Raw genomic sequence first — 15,008 nt, 5'->3', positions numbered from 1 at the left:
TAGGTGCGCAACAAAATGGAAAAAGAGGGGCAGAAAGGTGATTTTTGGCCTCTTTTTTGCAAATTTCTCAAAAACTGAGCTCCGGACCAGGAAAGTGGGCAAATGGGGTTTGAGGGGGTCATAATCTTTCCAAAAATGTTGAGTTTCCATCATTTGGAGCTCTGAGGAAGAAGCGCAGCGTGAGCTCATTGCACTCCTAGACAAAAATTGCCAAAAATTGCAAGTCTACACTAGTCTGCACCAAAACACAAAATTTTCTCCAAATCCTCCCAAAATTTGTCCAGAGATGCCTAATGAGGTATATTATGCAACCATGGATGCATCAGCAAGAAAATCTAACTTACCCTTCTCCTCTTGGCTGATTAGGGTTTCATCTAGTTGGGCCTTCAACTCCTTGATTTTTCCCTTGCAAAGTTGATTTTCCTTGTAGTAGTGGATGGCCATTTTCCTTTGCAACTTGTTATCCATGTTGGCCTTGTCAAGGAGCTTCTCAAGGTGGAAATTTACTTTGTCAAGCCAAAACTCCCTGTCCTCATTTATTTCCATGGTAATCCTCTCTTCAAAGGTTAATTCTTCCATTGGTGGCTTTTGTTCTCTTTCCCTTTGAAATGCCTTCCTAAGACCCATTGTCTTTGGTCTCTTCCTTGCCACATGTCATTCATGTTGTTTAGTGTCCTCATGGTCCACTACTGCCTTGCCTTTCATCTCTTGTTTCTTGGCTTTGAATTTCTCTTTCTCCATGACTCGCTGTTTTGCCTTAAGTTGATTGCTTTCTTGCTCAAGGAATGAAATGATGAAATTGGCCCTAGCCAAATTGTCCTTGAGCTCCATGATCTGAGAATCCTTCTCTTTGATAACTTGTTGCAAGGTTTGATGCTCATCTTGTGCCTCCAAGTCAACTAGGTCAAAGTCATGCTCAATGGGATCCTCATCTTGCAAAGAAGCCTCATGATGTGATGGTGATCCTTGTTCTGCTGATGTAGTAGGCTTGGCCCCTTCCTCAATTTGAGGAGCAAATACAAGCCTTCTACCTCTTTGATATGTCTTGGTCACCTCAAGCCTAGGCGCCTTAGAAACCTTGTCATGTTTGCTTGATGACCCCACCTCCATGGGCAGTGCTGATATGGTTTGGTGTTGGCTTGGTGAAGTGGTTATATGCATTTTCAAGGCTACCTCAATGAAGGTGTCCCATGTGGTGTTCTTCTCTGATGGTGATGAGTCAGGCTCCATACTTCAAACCCTAGGTGAAAGGCAAGCAAAAACAGTGAAATTTGCTGCTGTGAGGGAATGAGGTGGTATGATGGACTTAGGAGTTGCCTAAATTTTTAAGGAAATTTAGGAGGGTAGGGGATGATGTCAGTGAGTAGGGGAAGAAGGAATTTTGGGAAATGAGTGAGGGGAGAGGGTGGAAAAGGCCAAAACACAGGCTTGCGGTAGAAAGAGATAGGGTAGGCTAGGGTTTACAGGAAATGATAGAAAATGAGGGAATGAGGCTTTGTGATGGATGGAGATGGTGTATTAGCTGCAAATAGAGGTGTAGGGACAAGTAATCTAGGGTTTAGGGCAACAATTCATCATTTGAAGATCAAAACCATGAAAATCATGTAAACCCTAGGAGAAGAAGTATTTGATCAATTTCTTGACATATGAGGCAAAGGAGGGCATGAAAATGATTAAACTTACTTGTTATAGAGCCTAGAGGATGAAATGACTGAAGAGGAGCTTTGAAAAATGGATTTTGGTGGTCAAACACCAATTTTGGACAACTATGCCCCGTGTGCAGCGAAGGCTTCCTGTGCGTAGTGTGTTGTCTAGGTGCGTAGCGAAGGGTCTGTGACTTTGTGCGCAGCGAGGGTCAATTTTTGCCAGTGAGAGCTATGGAATCACAATTTTCTGTAAAGAAGAGGGAGGAGCTCGATGCTAGGATGGTAGACAAGTGCAAATGAGTGTGAATGAGCTCCTCCATGTGCTTTTATAATTTTCTTTTGGTGTTTAAGTGATTAATGAGGTAGGATGGCCCACCTCACCAATTCACTTCCTTTTTTAGTTTGTAGCCTTAGGACCTCTTCTTGTAACTTTAGAACCTTTGGAACATTATTACATATAGAAACATAAATTACATTTGAAATCAAGTGTTATTGAACAAATTTACCTAGTGCCACTCCTCATTTACCGGATTTAATCATGAAATGACTGATTTTGTGACCTTAACCCTAATGACCTAACGGTGACACTGAGCTGAATGGAGACCATGATGATGTGACTGAAGTGATGTTAATGATGTTTTTATGATGGTAGACTCAACTGAGTGATGAAAGTGATCGACATATGAAATCCTTGAGACTGGAAATAGCCTTAGACACACTAGCCAGTGACCAATATTTTTATTTGAAGACTCACTGAAATGACAAAAATTTGACTTGACACCCTAACAACACCTTGTAAGAGCATATTTGATTACTGGTGACAGGCTGAACTGACTGACACTAACACTCCTGAAAGCTCGATCGTCCATGAACTTCACGTCTCGCCTTACTACAATCTTCCTATTGCTAGGAATGTAGATTCTGTATGCCTTCAAGGTTTCGCTGTACCCCAAGAAGAACCCCTTCTCTGCAGTTTGATCCAGTTTGGTACGTTTATCATTTGGCACGTGGCAATAAGCAACACTGGCAAAAATTCTTAAGTGGCTAACTTCTGGCTTCTTCCCTGTGAAGACTCCTTCTGGCATTTTCTTCCCCAATGCTCTATGAGGAATCCTGTTCTAAATATATACTACTGTGTTATATGCTTCTTCCCATGGAAATCTGGGTAGATACTGGTCATATAACATAGTCTTTGCAGCGCCAACAATGGTTTTATTTTTTTGCTCCACTACACCATTATGTTGTGGATTATATGGAGTTGTCCATTCTCTCTTGATGCCTTCCTTCGCACATAAATCTGTGAAGTCCTTATCGATATATTCTCCACCATTATTTGAGAGAAACACCTTGATCTTCTTCTTTGTCACATTCTCCACGAGAGATTTAAACTCTCTGAAACGATCAAAGGCCTCATCTTTGGTCTTCAAGAAGTAGATCCAAGTTTTCCTGGAATGGTCATCAATGAAGGTGACGAAATATTCGGCACTGTTGAGAGCTCTAGTGGACACCAGGCCGCAAATATTTGAATGTATGAGTCCTAACATGCCAACAACTCTGTTGTCACTTCTTGGAAATGCTGCCTTAGCATACTTCCCAAGTACACATCCTCTGCACACATCATCGTGTTTCGTGTCAAGTTTTGGAACTCCTGTTACCTTTTCTATGAGCATCCTGAGTGCTCCATGGTGTAGATGACCCATTCTTGTAAAGTTTTGTAGATGTTCTATGCTAAGAGCAATTTCACTTTTCGCACAGCAATCATACAAGTAGTTAAGCAAAATGCAGATAGAACATATAAGCAGATCTTACAGAAGACAAATCAGAAACAGGAAAAATGTGTGTGTTCGTTTCAGCGGTCAACAGGATGCTTCAACCAGCAAAGTCTCCTTTGGTCAGCCAGCCCAGCATGTGTCACAACAACCCTCCAACCAGTAGATGAGTCAACCCAAGTCAATGCTACAAAAGTCAACGCTGTTCAAACTTCTGCGAAACCCTAGCAGCAGAAAATCGTACTACAGCTCAGCCGTACGGTCTGTCCTCTTCGTCCTTCCCACGTGTGGCTGAAATTCGTCCTCCAGGTAGCTCGTACTCTTTAGGATGAGAGAGGAAGATGTGAGTTATGTTGTGTTCAAATTCTCTCCAACTTTTCCAGTATATATATCCATCAATGAGGGTGTGTGACACATCTGTTGGGCATGTGAGCCTACATTACAAAACTGGCTGACCTTGCACATATAATTTATTAAGAATAATAAATTCAAAATATAAGTTCTGCTCATCGGATTAAGACTATTTTTATATGGATTTTACACCTCTCAGAAAGAGGAATCCAACAAAAATATTAGCCTCTTAATCTGAGCATCAGAACATGGAGTTTGGACCTAGTTGTCCAAATTTAACACTCCCTCTCAACTAGGGAGAACTCCATCTATTAGTGCAATTAACATCGTGAGTCATCCCGCCGAAACTTGCTTTGCTGGCTTCTTTATTTCAGAACAGAAGTGGGTCAGTCACAAAGACATCATTCCCCGACTGACATAATCAGTCCAGAGGTCCCAGACCTCACAAATCTTGATCCCAGATCAAGTGGTTGGACCATGCCATCCTAGATAGAGAGTACGGCAATCTCTGATGCGTCCATCAGTCTTTGCTAATAGTCTCTAGCTTTTCCACACCTCATTGGCCAAATGAGAGGTACTTCCCATGAGCCCTGAACTCAATGGGTAGGATGCATACGGGGCACAGATTAAATGAGTGGCGAACCAGCTCAATAATCACAAGGGTGGGGCAGAAGCATTATGAGTGCTTATAGCTCCGAGAAGCTATCCCCAAAGCCCCCCAGAGCTCCCAGAGCTCATCGTCCAACAGGACCCACATCATAGGGTCTTTCCACGACACCAAGACTCTCACGGAAGGTTAGGAACTTGACCTTCCCCAGGGGCTTAGTGAGAATATCCGCGACCTGCTCATCAGTTCCTATATGATCGAGCCTTACGGCGCCTCGCTGTACCATATCCCGGATAAAGTGGTACCTGATATCGATATGCTTGGATCGGTCGTGGAACACAGGATTCTCAGTCATACGAATCCCACTCTGATTATCACAGAGTATCACAGTGGTATCTAGCACATGTTGGAACAGCTCACTAAAGAGCTTCCTCAACCAAACTGCTTCACAACAGGCCATACTAGCAGCGATGTATTCGGCCTCCGCGGTGCTCAAAGCCACCGACTTCTGCTTCCTGCTCATCCATGAGATCGAAGCAGAACCAAGATTGAAACAGCATCCAGATGTGCTCTTACGATCCACCACACTGCCAGCCCAATCGGCATCAGTATATCCACGGAGTATCACACTCCCAGCAGTGTATCTCAGCCCATGGTTTATCGTGCCCCGAAGATATCTCAAAAGATTCTTGGCACCAACCCAGTGAAAATGATGAGGCTCAACCATCTGTTGACTCAAAGTATTTACTGCAAAACATATGTCCGGACGGGTGTTCACTAAGAACATCAAAGCACCTATGAGTTGACGATACTCAGTAGGATTGGCCAAGATAGGCTCTGCAGCGCTGCCACTCAACTTCTTAAAGTTGAGTTCCATTGGTGTCGACACGGACTTACAGTCCACCATCCCAAATCTTTCCAGAAGCTTCACAATATTTTTTCCTTGAGAAAGGAAAATCTCTCCAGGTCTCTGCCAGACCTCCAGGCCTAGGAAATAGTGCATCAGTCCTAGGTCTTTCATCTTGAATTCAGCAGCAAGCTCCCTCTTACATTGATGAATGAGAGGGTCATCACCTGTCAGGAAGAGGTCGTCCACATACAGCACTAGAATGAGAGGCTTTCCTTCCACAACCTTAAAGTAAAGGTTTGGATCAGCATTGCTTCGAGTGAAGCCAAGCTTCATCAAGTAACTATCCATCCTCTCATACCAAGCTCTGGGTGCTTGTTTTAACCCATAGAAGGCTTTCTTCAACCTGCAGACATAAGTGTCTCGATCTTGAACTTCAAATCCCAGAGGTTGTTCTACATACACCTCTTCCTTTATTGCACCATGCAGAAAAGCGGTCTTGACATCCATCTGATGAAGACTCCATCCTTGCATAGCAGCAAGGGCTATGATGGATCGGATGGTGGTATATTGTGCCACAGGTGCAAATATATCGTCATAGTCAATTCCTTCCTAGCCCATGCATAGCATCCTTTCAGACTTGATGCTTGATGGCTTCCTCAAAAGATCCAGGTTCAGATTGTACAATAGTACTCATGGCAGCTAGATACCCTTGGTATCTACACGGCTTCTTGCTTTCTCGGAATGTCCCCCTTTGGGGCAGCATGACCCTCAGCATCTTCGAGGGTGTCTCTAAGCCATGATGGCCTCTTTCCTAGAGAAGGGGGAGGATCAATAGGGTCCATTGGCCCTTCAACATCAGGCATAGTCTCATCCTGGGGTTCTTCCAGATTTCCAGGTCTTTCTTCATGATTTTCTTCAGATCTAGGAAGATCTACTACTTTCTTCAGGGAAGCATCTAGCTTACTTCTCTTTTCTTTCGGCACATGAAAACAGACAGGACATCCAAAAATTCTAAAATGTGAGACATCAGGTTTCTTACCAGAAAAAACTTCTTCGGGAGTTTTGGAGTCCAAAGCGGAATGAGGGCATCGATTTTGAATGTACACAGCTGTATTTGCAGCTTCTCCCCACAGAAACTTTGGAAGACCCTGGTCACATAGCATGGCACAGGCAGCTTCCACAATAGTCCTATTCTTGCGTTCAGCAACACCATTCTGCTTAGGAGTATATGTAGTGGTAGTCTCCCTCTTAATGTCAGCTTCTCTTTCCATGTAAAGTTTACAATATAAGCGTTTCAGACCGAATTCACGGTCACACTTAATCTTCTGGCAGTCCGTTACATTGTCTATTCCCGTACACCTGTACGCATAGAAACCTGTCTACGTGTCAACCCTCGGTTCATCCACGAGACTGCCTTGACTGTCTGCTATATAATCTCAGCGCTCTTTATTTCAACGCTCCACTCTTCATAAACCTGCGCAAGAGCCACGCGTCCGTCCTATGATATACCTGCGCAGTCTTAATCTGCTCTATATCATTTCCCGACCTGCGTGTCAATCCTTAACTGTGTTGCTATATCAGTTCAACCGATGCCGTTAACTGACATATGCGTGTCAACTTTTGGATGGACGGGCGCTCCTCGCCCGTTTCACCTCCACAATAGCGTTACCCGACTGCACACCTGCTACAGTCTTTGTCGAACCTTCGTTTTTATTAACTACCGAGCCACCTGCTCATTCACCGACCGCTGCCCAGCTGTCAACCGAGCTCTTCCACGTCCCGGTTCCGCCCGTCGGATACACCTGCACTTCTGAACCGATTTATTTAACTGCTCGTCCGCCTATTGTCCACGCGTCGGCTTGCTGGTACACATGCGCGGCTTACCTGCTATACACCGTGTACCTCTGCCTGCATAACGACCCTCCTGTGGACTGTTAAACCGAAACGCCAGCCCGTATAATCTCTGCGCCCTTATATCAAGCGTCGACAACTCCCCGGTTGTCTCCACGCTCTGATATGTTTTTATGGCCAGTTATACCTTCGCCGCAATATCTCTACCTGTACGATACCATGTACAGTTCTCCCTTTTAAACCCGATCACCTTCGCAAGGTGATCTTAATTCCTTCTCGACCTGCGTCTTCAATGTAAGCGGACGGCCACACAGAAAACCGAGTCTGCTCCCCAAATCCGCGTGTACAACCTTCTCGGATCGAGTCGATTACCTGCCAAGTGCGCCCGCTTCTCCTATCCCTCATGCATACGAGGATAGCGCAGAACTTCACGCGCCCTTATCTGTTTTCTTCAAGGCTTACGCAGTCCCAATTCTAGCGTCGATCTGCTCCTTCGTTCGGGAGTGGGGACCCAAAACCGACTGTCCAAGATACTCCTTCGCTTCTGCCAAATCATATACCGAATGTCTGTGCCAAACAGTGCATCCAGCTTCTTTGCCGAGTCTATATCACCACAATCCCAGACCAAGTATGTGAATTAGTGTAAACTTTAAAGCATACAATCCGACCAACCTACAACCGACCTTCGGTCAACAAGCCTACGCCACTCCGAGTTTATGACAGACCACGGCCAACTCAGATTTTAAACAGGCCGCAGCCAATCCAAGTTTACAACAGGCCGTGGTCAACTCAGACTTATGACCAGACTCAACGCCTTTATCATCCACTGCATATACTTTACCAAAACGACCTTTGCGTTTCGGCGACCCCGTATAACCTGTGAACAATTATTCCAACCTGCACAATTTAATGAACAGATCTCTTCGTTCGCCCGAACCTCCAAGAGAACCTTCGTTCCCTTTGTCGAAACCTGCGCTTTAGTTTATCCACGCATTTGCTGGACCGGTTCTGCCCACGGGTCGCCCTACCCGTGCATACTCCGAATCTAATTCTGTTAGTTTATATGCCCGAATTCTGGACTGTCAGGCCACTTGTCGATCACCGAACTGTTGGCTGTCAGTTCGTTCACCGTCGACTGTCAAATGTCCTGGTCTCTGAATTACTGCGCGCTGCCACCCGTTCGATTCACCCTTCGGTCGAATCAACTGTTCGCTGCCGGAGGATTATCCACCCGTCGACTATGTACAAGACTGTACACCTGCGCCCTCCAAGACCCGGCAATACCGTTTTATTTCAGATCCACGGTCAATTCGAACTTAACAGGCCTGCGGCCAATCCGAACTTACAACAGACCGTAGTCACTTGAACTCATAACAGACCTCAACCGATCCCAAGAGAACTGCGTACTCTTTCGTCCGAGCTCAACAAGTAGGGCTTCTTCGCATCTTCCTGTCTTTTGTGTGAGAGACTCTCGTGAGTTTGATGATGATTGCTATAGATAGAGTTTGTCTTCACCTGAGCTCTGATACCATGTAAAGTTTTGTAGATGTTCTATGCTAAGAGCAATTTCACTTTTCGCACAGCAATCATACAAGTAGTTAAGCAAAATGCAGATAGAACATATAAGCAGATCTTACAGAAGACAAATCAGAAACAGGAAAAATGTGTGTGTTCGTTTCGGCAGTCAACAGGATGCTTCAACCAGCAAAGTCTCCTTTGGTCAGCCAGCCCAGCATGTGTCACAACAACCCTCCAACCAGTAGATGAGTCAACCCAAGTCAATGCTACAAAAGTCAACGCTGTTCAAACTTCTGCGAAACCCTAGCAGCAGAAAATCGTACTACAGCTCAGCCGTACGGTCTGTCCTCTTCGTCCTTCCCACGTGTGGCTGAAATTCGTCCTCCAGGTAGCTCGTACTCTTTAGGATGAGAGAGGAAGATGTGAGTTATGTTGTGTTCAAATTCTCTCCAACTTTTCCAGTATATATATCCATCAATGAGGGTGTGTGACACATCTGTTGGGCATGTGAGCCTACATTACAAAACTGGCTGACCTTGCACATATAATTTATTAAGAATAATAAATTCAAAATATAAGTTCTGCTCATCGGATTAAGACTATTTTTATATGGATTTTACACCTCTCAGAAAGAGGAATCCAACAAAAATATTAGCCTCTTAATCTGAGCATCAGAACATGGAGTTTGGACCTAGTTGTCCAAATTTAACTATGCCACAACTCATTCAGCTTCTTCCCATTGCTATTGTCACTGCCTATTAGTGGCATTGGAGAATAAATCTGTAACCGGTACACTCTATTACTTCGAAATCGAATCTGTCTTACCTTTTTCTAGCTTGGGTGTTTGACATACACTTTCTTCCCCACGAAGTGAATATCATACCCCTTATCCTGTAACTGGGACAGTGAAATTAGGTTCATACCCAATCCTGGCACATGCAATACGTTTGTAGCGCTGGAGCTTGCTCTTAACTCCCTATGAAAATCTGTGGTACCTCTCGCTATTGGAGTAGATTTCGTTTTGTTTCCCATATTAATCTGGAAGTCCATCTGCTCCTCTTTGTAGCTAGAGAAATATTCTTTAACCGCTGTCATGTGAGCTGATGCTCCACTGTCTATATGCTTGACTCCTTGTGAAGCTGATCTTGCTAAGCAAGCAAATTCGTCCTCCAATCTGGAAGACAAATCTGAAGTCTCCTGAATGTTACTTTTATCCATGGTTATGCCAAAAAACTTATAGTGTGCTATTCCTCTTTTCCACCTTGATGTTGGCTCTGCTCTAGCAAACTCTTGCAAAACCCTCTGCGTCTAGCTAGAGATCTACACAACGAAGGTATTGAGCTACTCCCTCTGCCTCTGAAATCATTAGATATGGAAGGATCGAATTTTTCTGCCGCTCTCTTAGAAAAACTGGTCTTTCGTCAAGCAACTCAACCACTTGGAAAAATTTTGTGCTTCCTTTGGGAATTTCGGCCTGTTGCCCTTGCTAAGCAACAAAATTCCTTTCCTTTGTTTTCTTGAGTTCTCCGACTATCAATTGTGATCTGATACCATGTGAAATTTTTATCTATTGCAGCGACTGGAAATTATTCTTCTTACTGAAAATTTAATTATGCAGTTATTTGCTACGACAAACAACGAATAAAATCACAACTGCAATTTTCACCATAAAAATACTGTGAAAAATAAAATACTGAAAACTGAGAAATTCTTGTACACACACAAGAATTTTGACACAATTATTTTTGGACAATTGTTCCCAGAAAAATCCAATGTGGGAAAATCGGTGCAGCAGATGAGAGTTTTATTATTATTCTTCAGCAACAATTCTGAGTACAATAATTTAGATGCCCAACTAACAATCTAATCTGAGGAAAATACTGGCAAAATTATCATGAGAGTTTTCTCTCACCCCACAACGATTTTTCGACTCCGAAATTGCCTTCCTATGCTTTGCGCTGAGCTCCCTGGGTTACCCTCTGTGCAGAGCTTACACTAGCCCTCTAAGAATTTCAACCTTCCTTTCTTTGCCTCTTCCAGGAACTGGAAACCTTCCACCCGGAATGTTGTTGCTCTCCTCTTCCACCTGCTACTCACCCTCTGACTTTATTTTCTCTGTTGAGCTGCTGCTACTGAGAAAATCAAATTGCTTGGGCAACTGAGTATCTGCACTAGTGTGTTCTCCATCACCACATCAACCTCCTCTTATAATCCACTGTTGGAGCACCAACGGCCAAGATTAAAACTTAATCAATGGCTAAGATCATATCTGGATTGATCCGTGTGAGTTTCTAGATGATTCTCGCCTTGACTTAATTAATACTGATTAATTAACCATATTCTCTAAGTGTAGACTTAGGAAATATTTAAAAATTTGTTAATAATCTAATTAAGTCATTTCTAGGGGGAATTTTCAAAAACGATTTCTGGGTTTTGGAGATCTCATGTATTCTATTCTCTCCACCAAATTTCATGGCTAGAACACATCCTATGCTACAAAAACTAACAAACAGGGGGTTGCTGAGGTTGGCCCATGGGCTTAGGTATAGGCTGGCCTAGAAGGTTAACTATGATAGTCCGGAGCAGCTGCTTGAGTTCTTTAGAGTCATCAAAATGAATTGACACTTGGGCCTCCTGTCTTTCCTTATTCCCAAATTTTGGTTTTTGTTCCCCCTCACTCTGGGTTTGTTTCTGTTAAAGAAAATCATGTTGGAAATAACCATACTAATTACTTTTGTAGGTAATAAAAGATAAGGCATCTAACATTAATAAATCAATCAATTGTCTGAGTCAATAAACGTATAAAGGAATTAAATGAGGGGATCGTTGCTTGGAAAGTTGACATAATTAACCCATATGCGAAGAATTAAGGAGTTCTCTTATAAAGAAAATATCAATGAAAATGAAGAGGGAGTGCAAGAGTTTCAATTCCTATCCATATACCTATTTGTTGGAAATGACGATTGTCATTACACAAAACCCGCAGGTGTTAGTCAACGATTGCATCGGCAGAGATAAGGATCCACGAGAAGCGGCTAGTCCATGTCACGAAACACACAGGGAGCATTGGCATATCCAATGTCCAACAATCTCCCCCCCAACGCGAGCCGGGTGTGTATCGAACTCGTGACCTGCGCTCTGATACCACTTGTTGGTAATCACGATTGTCATTACACCAAAACCTGCAGGTGTTTTTCAACGATCGCATCACCAGAGATAAGGATCCACGAGAGGCGGTTAGTCCATGTCGCGAAACACACGTGGAGTGTTGGCTTATCCAATGTCCAACAATATTTTCCTTTCCCCTTTTATTATAATAAAAACACAAAAATATAACAAGAATCGAATTGGTATGAAGAGAGCCCATTCTCTAATGTTTGGTGTGCGGTAAAATGCAGAGAGCAGAGGGAAATTGATATGGAGACCGTAACACAAAGAGACCTTCATGCATGTTTGACAGAGAATGTAAGTTCAACAATGTCTCTTTAATGAATAGTGCAACAATTAGTTTTGAAGGAAGAGATATTCCATTACAACAACGATTGGGAATTCTGAGAAGAAAGTTGACAACGTTTTATTTTACAGATAGGGAATGAATATTGTGCAAAGGAGGTCGCAATTACTGAGGGGGAAGAGCCCTTTGTTCCCTTCATATTGATTTAATAATAATTATTAGAAACAGGGTGCATAAGACCAATAATAATCGAGTCGATGAATTGCAACCATGAAAAGAAATGAATTGTGCTAATAGGGTTTAAATAGAGACGGTTAATCTGTGCATCGGCATAATCACATAGGTTTTTGCCCAAGACTCAATTACTCCAAGGCTCCCATGGATATGATTGGGGTTTTAGGGTTTTTCCAGCCCGGTTGACAAAGCTAATATTTTTATATCAGTAATTAAATATTTTAAATAACAAGAAACTAATCATAAAATTAAATAGTTTAGGAGACGGTTTAGCAGGGAAACAAATTCGGCGTATGTTCTCAATTCTTGTATCATAGTTCAAGCACGACAAAAGGATTTTGCATGAAACACGGTGAAGGCTTTTGAAAACACATGTAATTTTGGGTGATGTAAGGTTTTTTGTGCCTGAGGAAATCCTCAAGGGTTCAAACCTCAAGTGTGCAGGTGACCAGAACGAAATTGAGATTTGAACAAACAATGGGCCATTCAATTGATTGTAGATCTAAGGACATAGAAAACCTAACGGAAGAAAAGAAAAGTCTTAAAAAAAAAAGATATTATAGTATTATAATATCAAAATAATAGTGTAAAATATTACAATATATCACACTAAGTAATATAGATATATTATATATTTTATAATAATATAATATAATATGATATATAGCCAATATTATAGTATAACTCATTAAAATTATGTCGACATAAGAATGTGATAATTAAATAACAATAACAATTATGTCGACATAAGAATGTGATAATTAAATAACAATAACAATAGTGTAGTGCTAACAGTTATTAATAGTATAGTTGTAATAATATAGTGAGAATATCATTATATAATAATGATTTTCTTTCTCTCTTCGAAAATTTATAACTTTTATTCTATTATTTACAGATAAAAAGCTATTTTAAACTCACTCTTACCCCTTATGGAAAATTGTTTATATTCCTATATGATATACATATGGCTAGCTCATTATTAGGATACAATTAGGAGGGAAATCCTAATCATGTTCTTAGAAAACTTGAAGAAAAAAGGAAAGTAACGAAAATACTATATCCTAAAAATTAAAAGGTAACATATAAAAAATAATATAATGTTCCATTTCTTATCGTATCCAAACATTTCTTAAAAATTTGTTTTATCCATATCCATCATGCTATTTAGGCTACAATAGGTTTGTAACTTGATTTCCATGATTTTATGTAGTGTTACAAAGCCATATGTCAACTCCAGCTTACGAGGGAGAAGTCTCATAGATTTCCATGATTTTATGTAGCGTTACAAAGCCATATGTCAATTCTAGCTTACGAGGGAGAAGTCTCATAGAGTTCTTTAATAGCAAGGGAAATTGCAAAATTATCAAAATGTGGGCACTTCCTTTTAGTACTCTGAACTGTTTCCCATAAAAGGCTGGAATGAAATAACTTGGAAATGCCTATACAGAAACCCTCAAGAAGTGTTTCTTGGGCACTCGATTGTTTTTGCACATAAAAAGCACGTCAAACCATATATGCTGTAAGTGGCGTCGGTGTCATGCACAACCTAAAAATCTGAAAAAGGGACGAAATAATAGAGGTGGGAAAATAAGTCTTAAAACGTAATTGATTCCAAAATAAAAAATTTCTCATTTTTATGATGTTTAAAGTTTTCTCCCATTTCCTGAAAGTTTTAGTCACGTTTCTAATATTCATAACTGTTTTGGAAACTATAACTGATCCATATTAAAATGCTCTCATAAAGGTAAAAAGACTAACGGAGGTAAGGTTTGGAACTTGGTTTTAAGTCCGCAACAAAAATAATTTTCATTTTCAGAAGGGTTTGGATTCCAATCGTAGGATGCTTTCTTATATGACTTCATAGTGGCAGACAACAATAAAATAATTTAATTTTCGTGCAGCGTGCGGGAGATGTGTGGCGTAGAAGACGTCAACATTGCATACGAGCATTTTAAGGCATTCTATCAAACTTTTTCTGCTGTAGACGACAAGTTGTCCGTTGACAGTTGATTGCTTTCATGTATATCATGACTGTTGACAACTGTTGTCAGAGTATTCTTGCACACATGTTTTCATTTCTTACATTTTTTGCAGCTAAGTCGCTCTGTTGCAACCACACTAAAATGTTTGGTTGGCCTTCATGAATGTTCAATAGTATGAAAATTTGTAAACAACTCCCATTGAGTATCATTGCTTTAAAGCATGGAATTTGATTCCGTTGAGGCTTATTATTTTGAACATTCATAATTTCTAGGAAACTGAATATAATCATTTGGGGCATTAGGATATTAAAGTATTCGCTGAAGATCCCGGAGAAGCATAAATTGCCGAATGCAATATGAAATCTTTCAGCGGTGCACTTATTCTTTTTATCTTGAAACCAAACTTTTACTTACTAGTTCTGGACAATTTGCATGACCATGTATAAAGCAAATGAACATATTCTTGCTTGTATTTATAGCTGGCAATTATAGAATTTATAGATAATTGATGAAGAAGAGCATCCATGGTAGATGCTTTTCGGTATTTTTAGCATATATGTAAGTAAATAGCTATGCACTTGATTAATAAGGACAGGAAAAAATGCCATTAGACTTTGTTATTGGAGAACAATTCATTTCTTTTGTCCTCTCTAAATCACAGGTGGTGGCAAGGCTTGGTATAAATTTATAATACCTGTAACAAAGCGTACATACCATAAGAACCAGAATTTGAAACACCAACA

At 41.2% G+C, this 15,008-nt stretch overlaps 1 protein-coding gene across 3 annotated transcripts in view; it reads left to right on the top strand.

Annotated features, from left to right (window-relative positions):
* LOC149219992 (putative aspartyl aminopeptidase) overlaps positions 1 to 14,737 on the top strand; it is a 371,039-nt gene extending 356,302 nt beyond the window's left edge. For all 3 annotated transcript variants that reach the window (XM_089384594.1, XM_089384597.1, XM_089384596.1), the window contains one exon: positions 14,185 to 14,737. In XM_089384594.1, coding sequence (XP_089240720.1) covers positions 14,185 to 14,238 — 54 coding nt within the window. In that variant the 3' untranslated portion in view covers positions 14,239 to 14,737. The remainder of the gene's footprint in view (positions 1 to 14,184) is intronic.
* Positions 14,738 to 15,008: the final 271 nt, after the last annotated feature.

The sequence above is a fragment of the Pinus tabuliformis genome, chromosome Q (genome assembly GCF_031772625.1).
Source record: "Pinus tabuliformis cultivar Carrire ecotype Pingquan chromosome Q, CPIR1, whole genome shotgun sequence".
Classification (NCBI taxonomy): domain Eukaryota; kingdom Viridiplantae; phylum Streptophyta; class Pinopsida; order Pinales; family Pinaceae; genus Pinus; species Pinus tabuliformis.
This window is presented reverse-complemented; position numbering and strand designations above follow the sequence as displayed.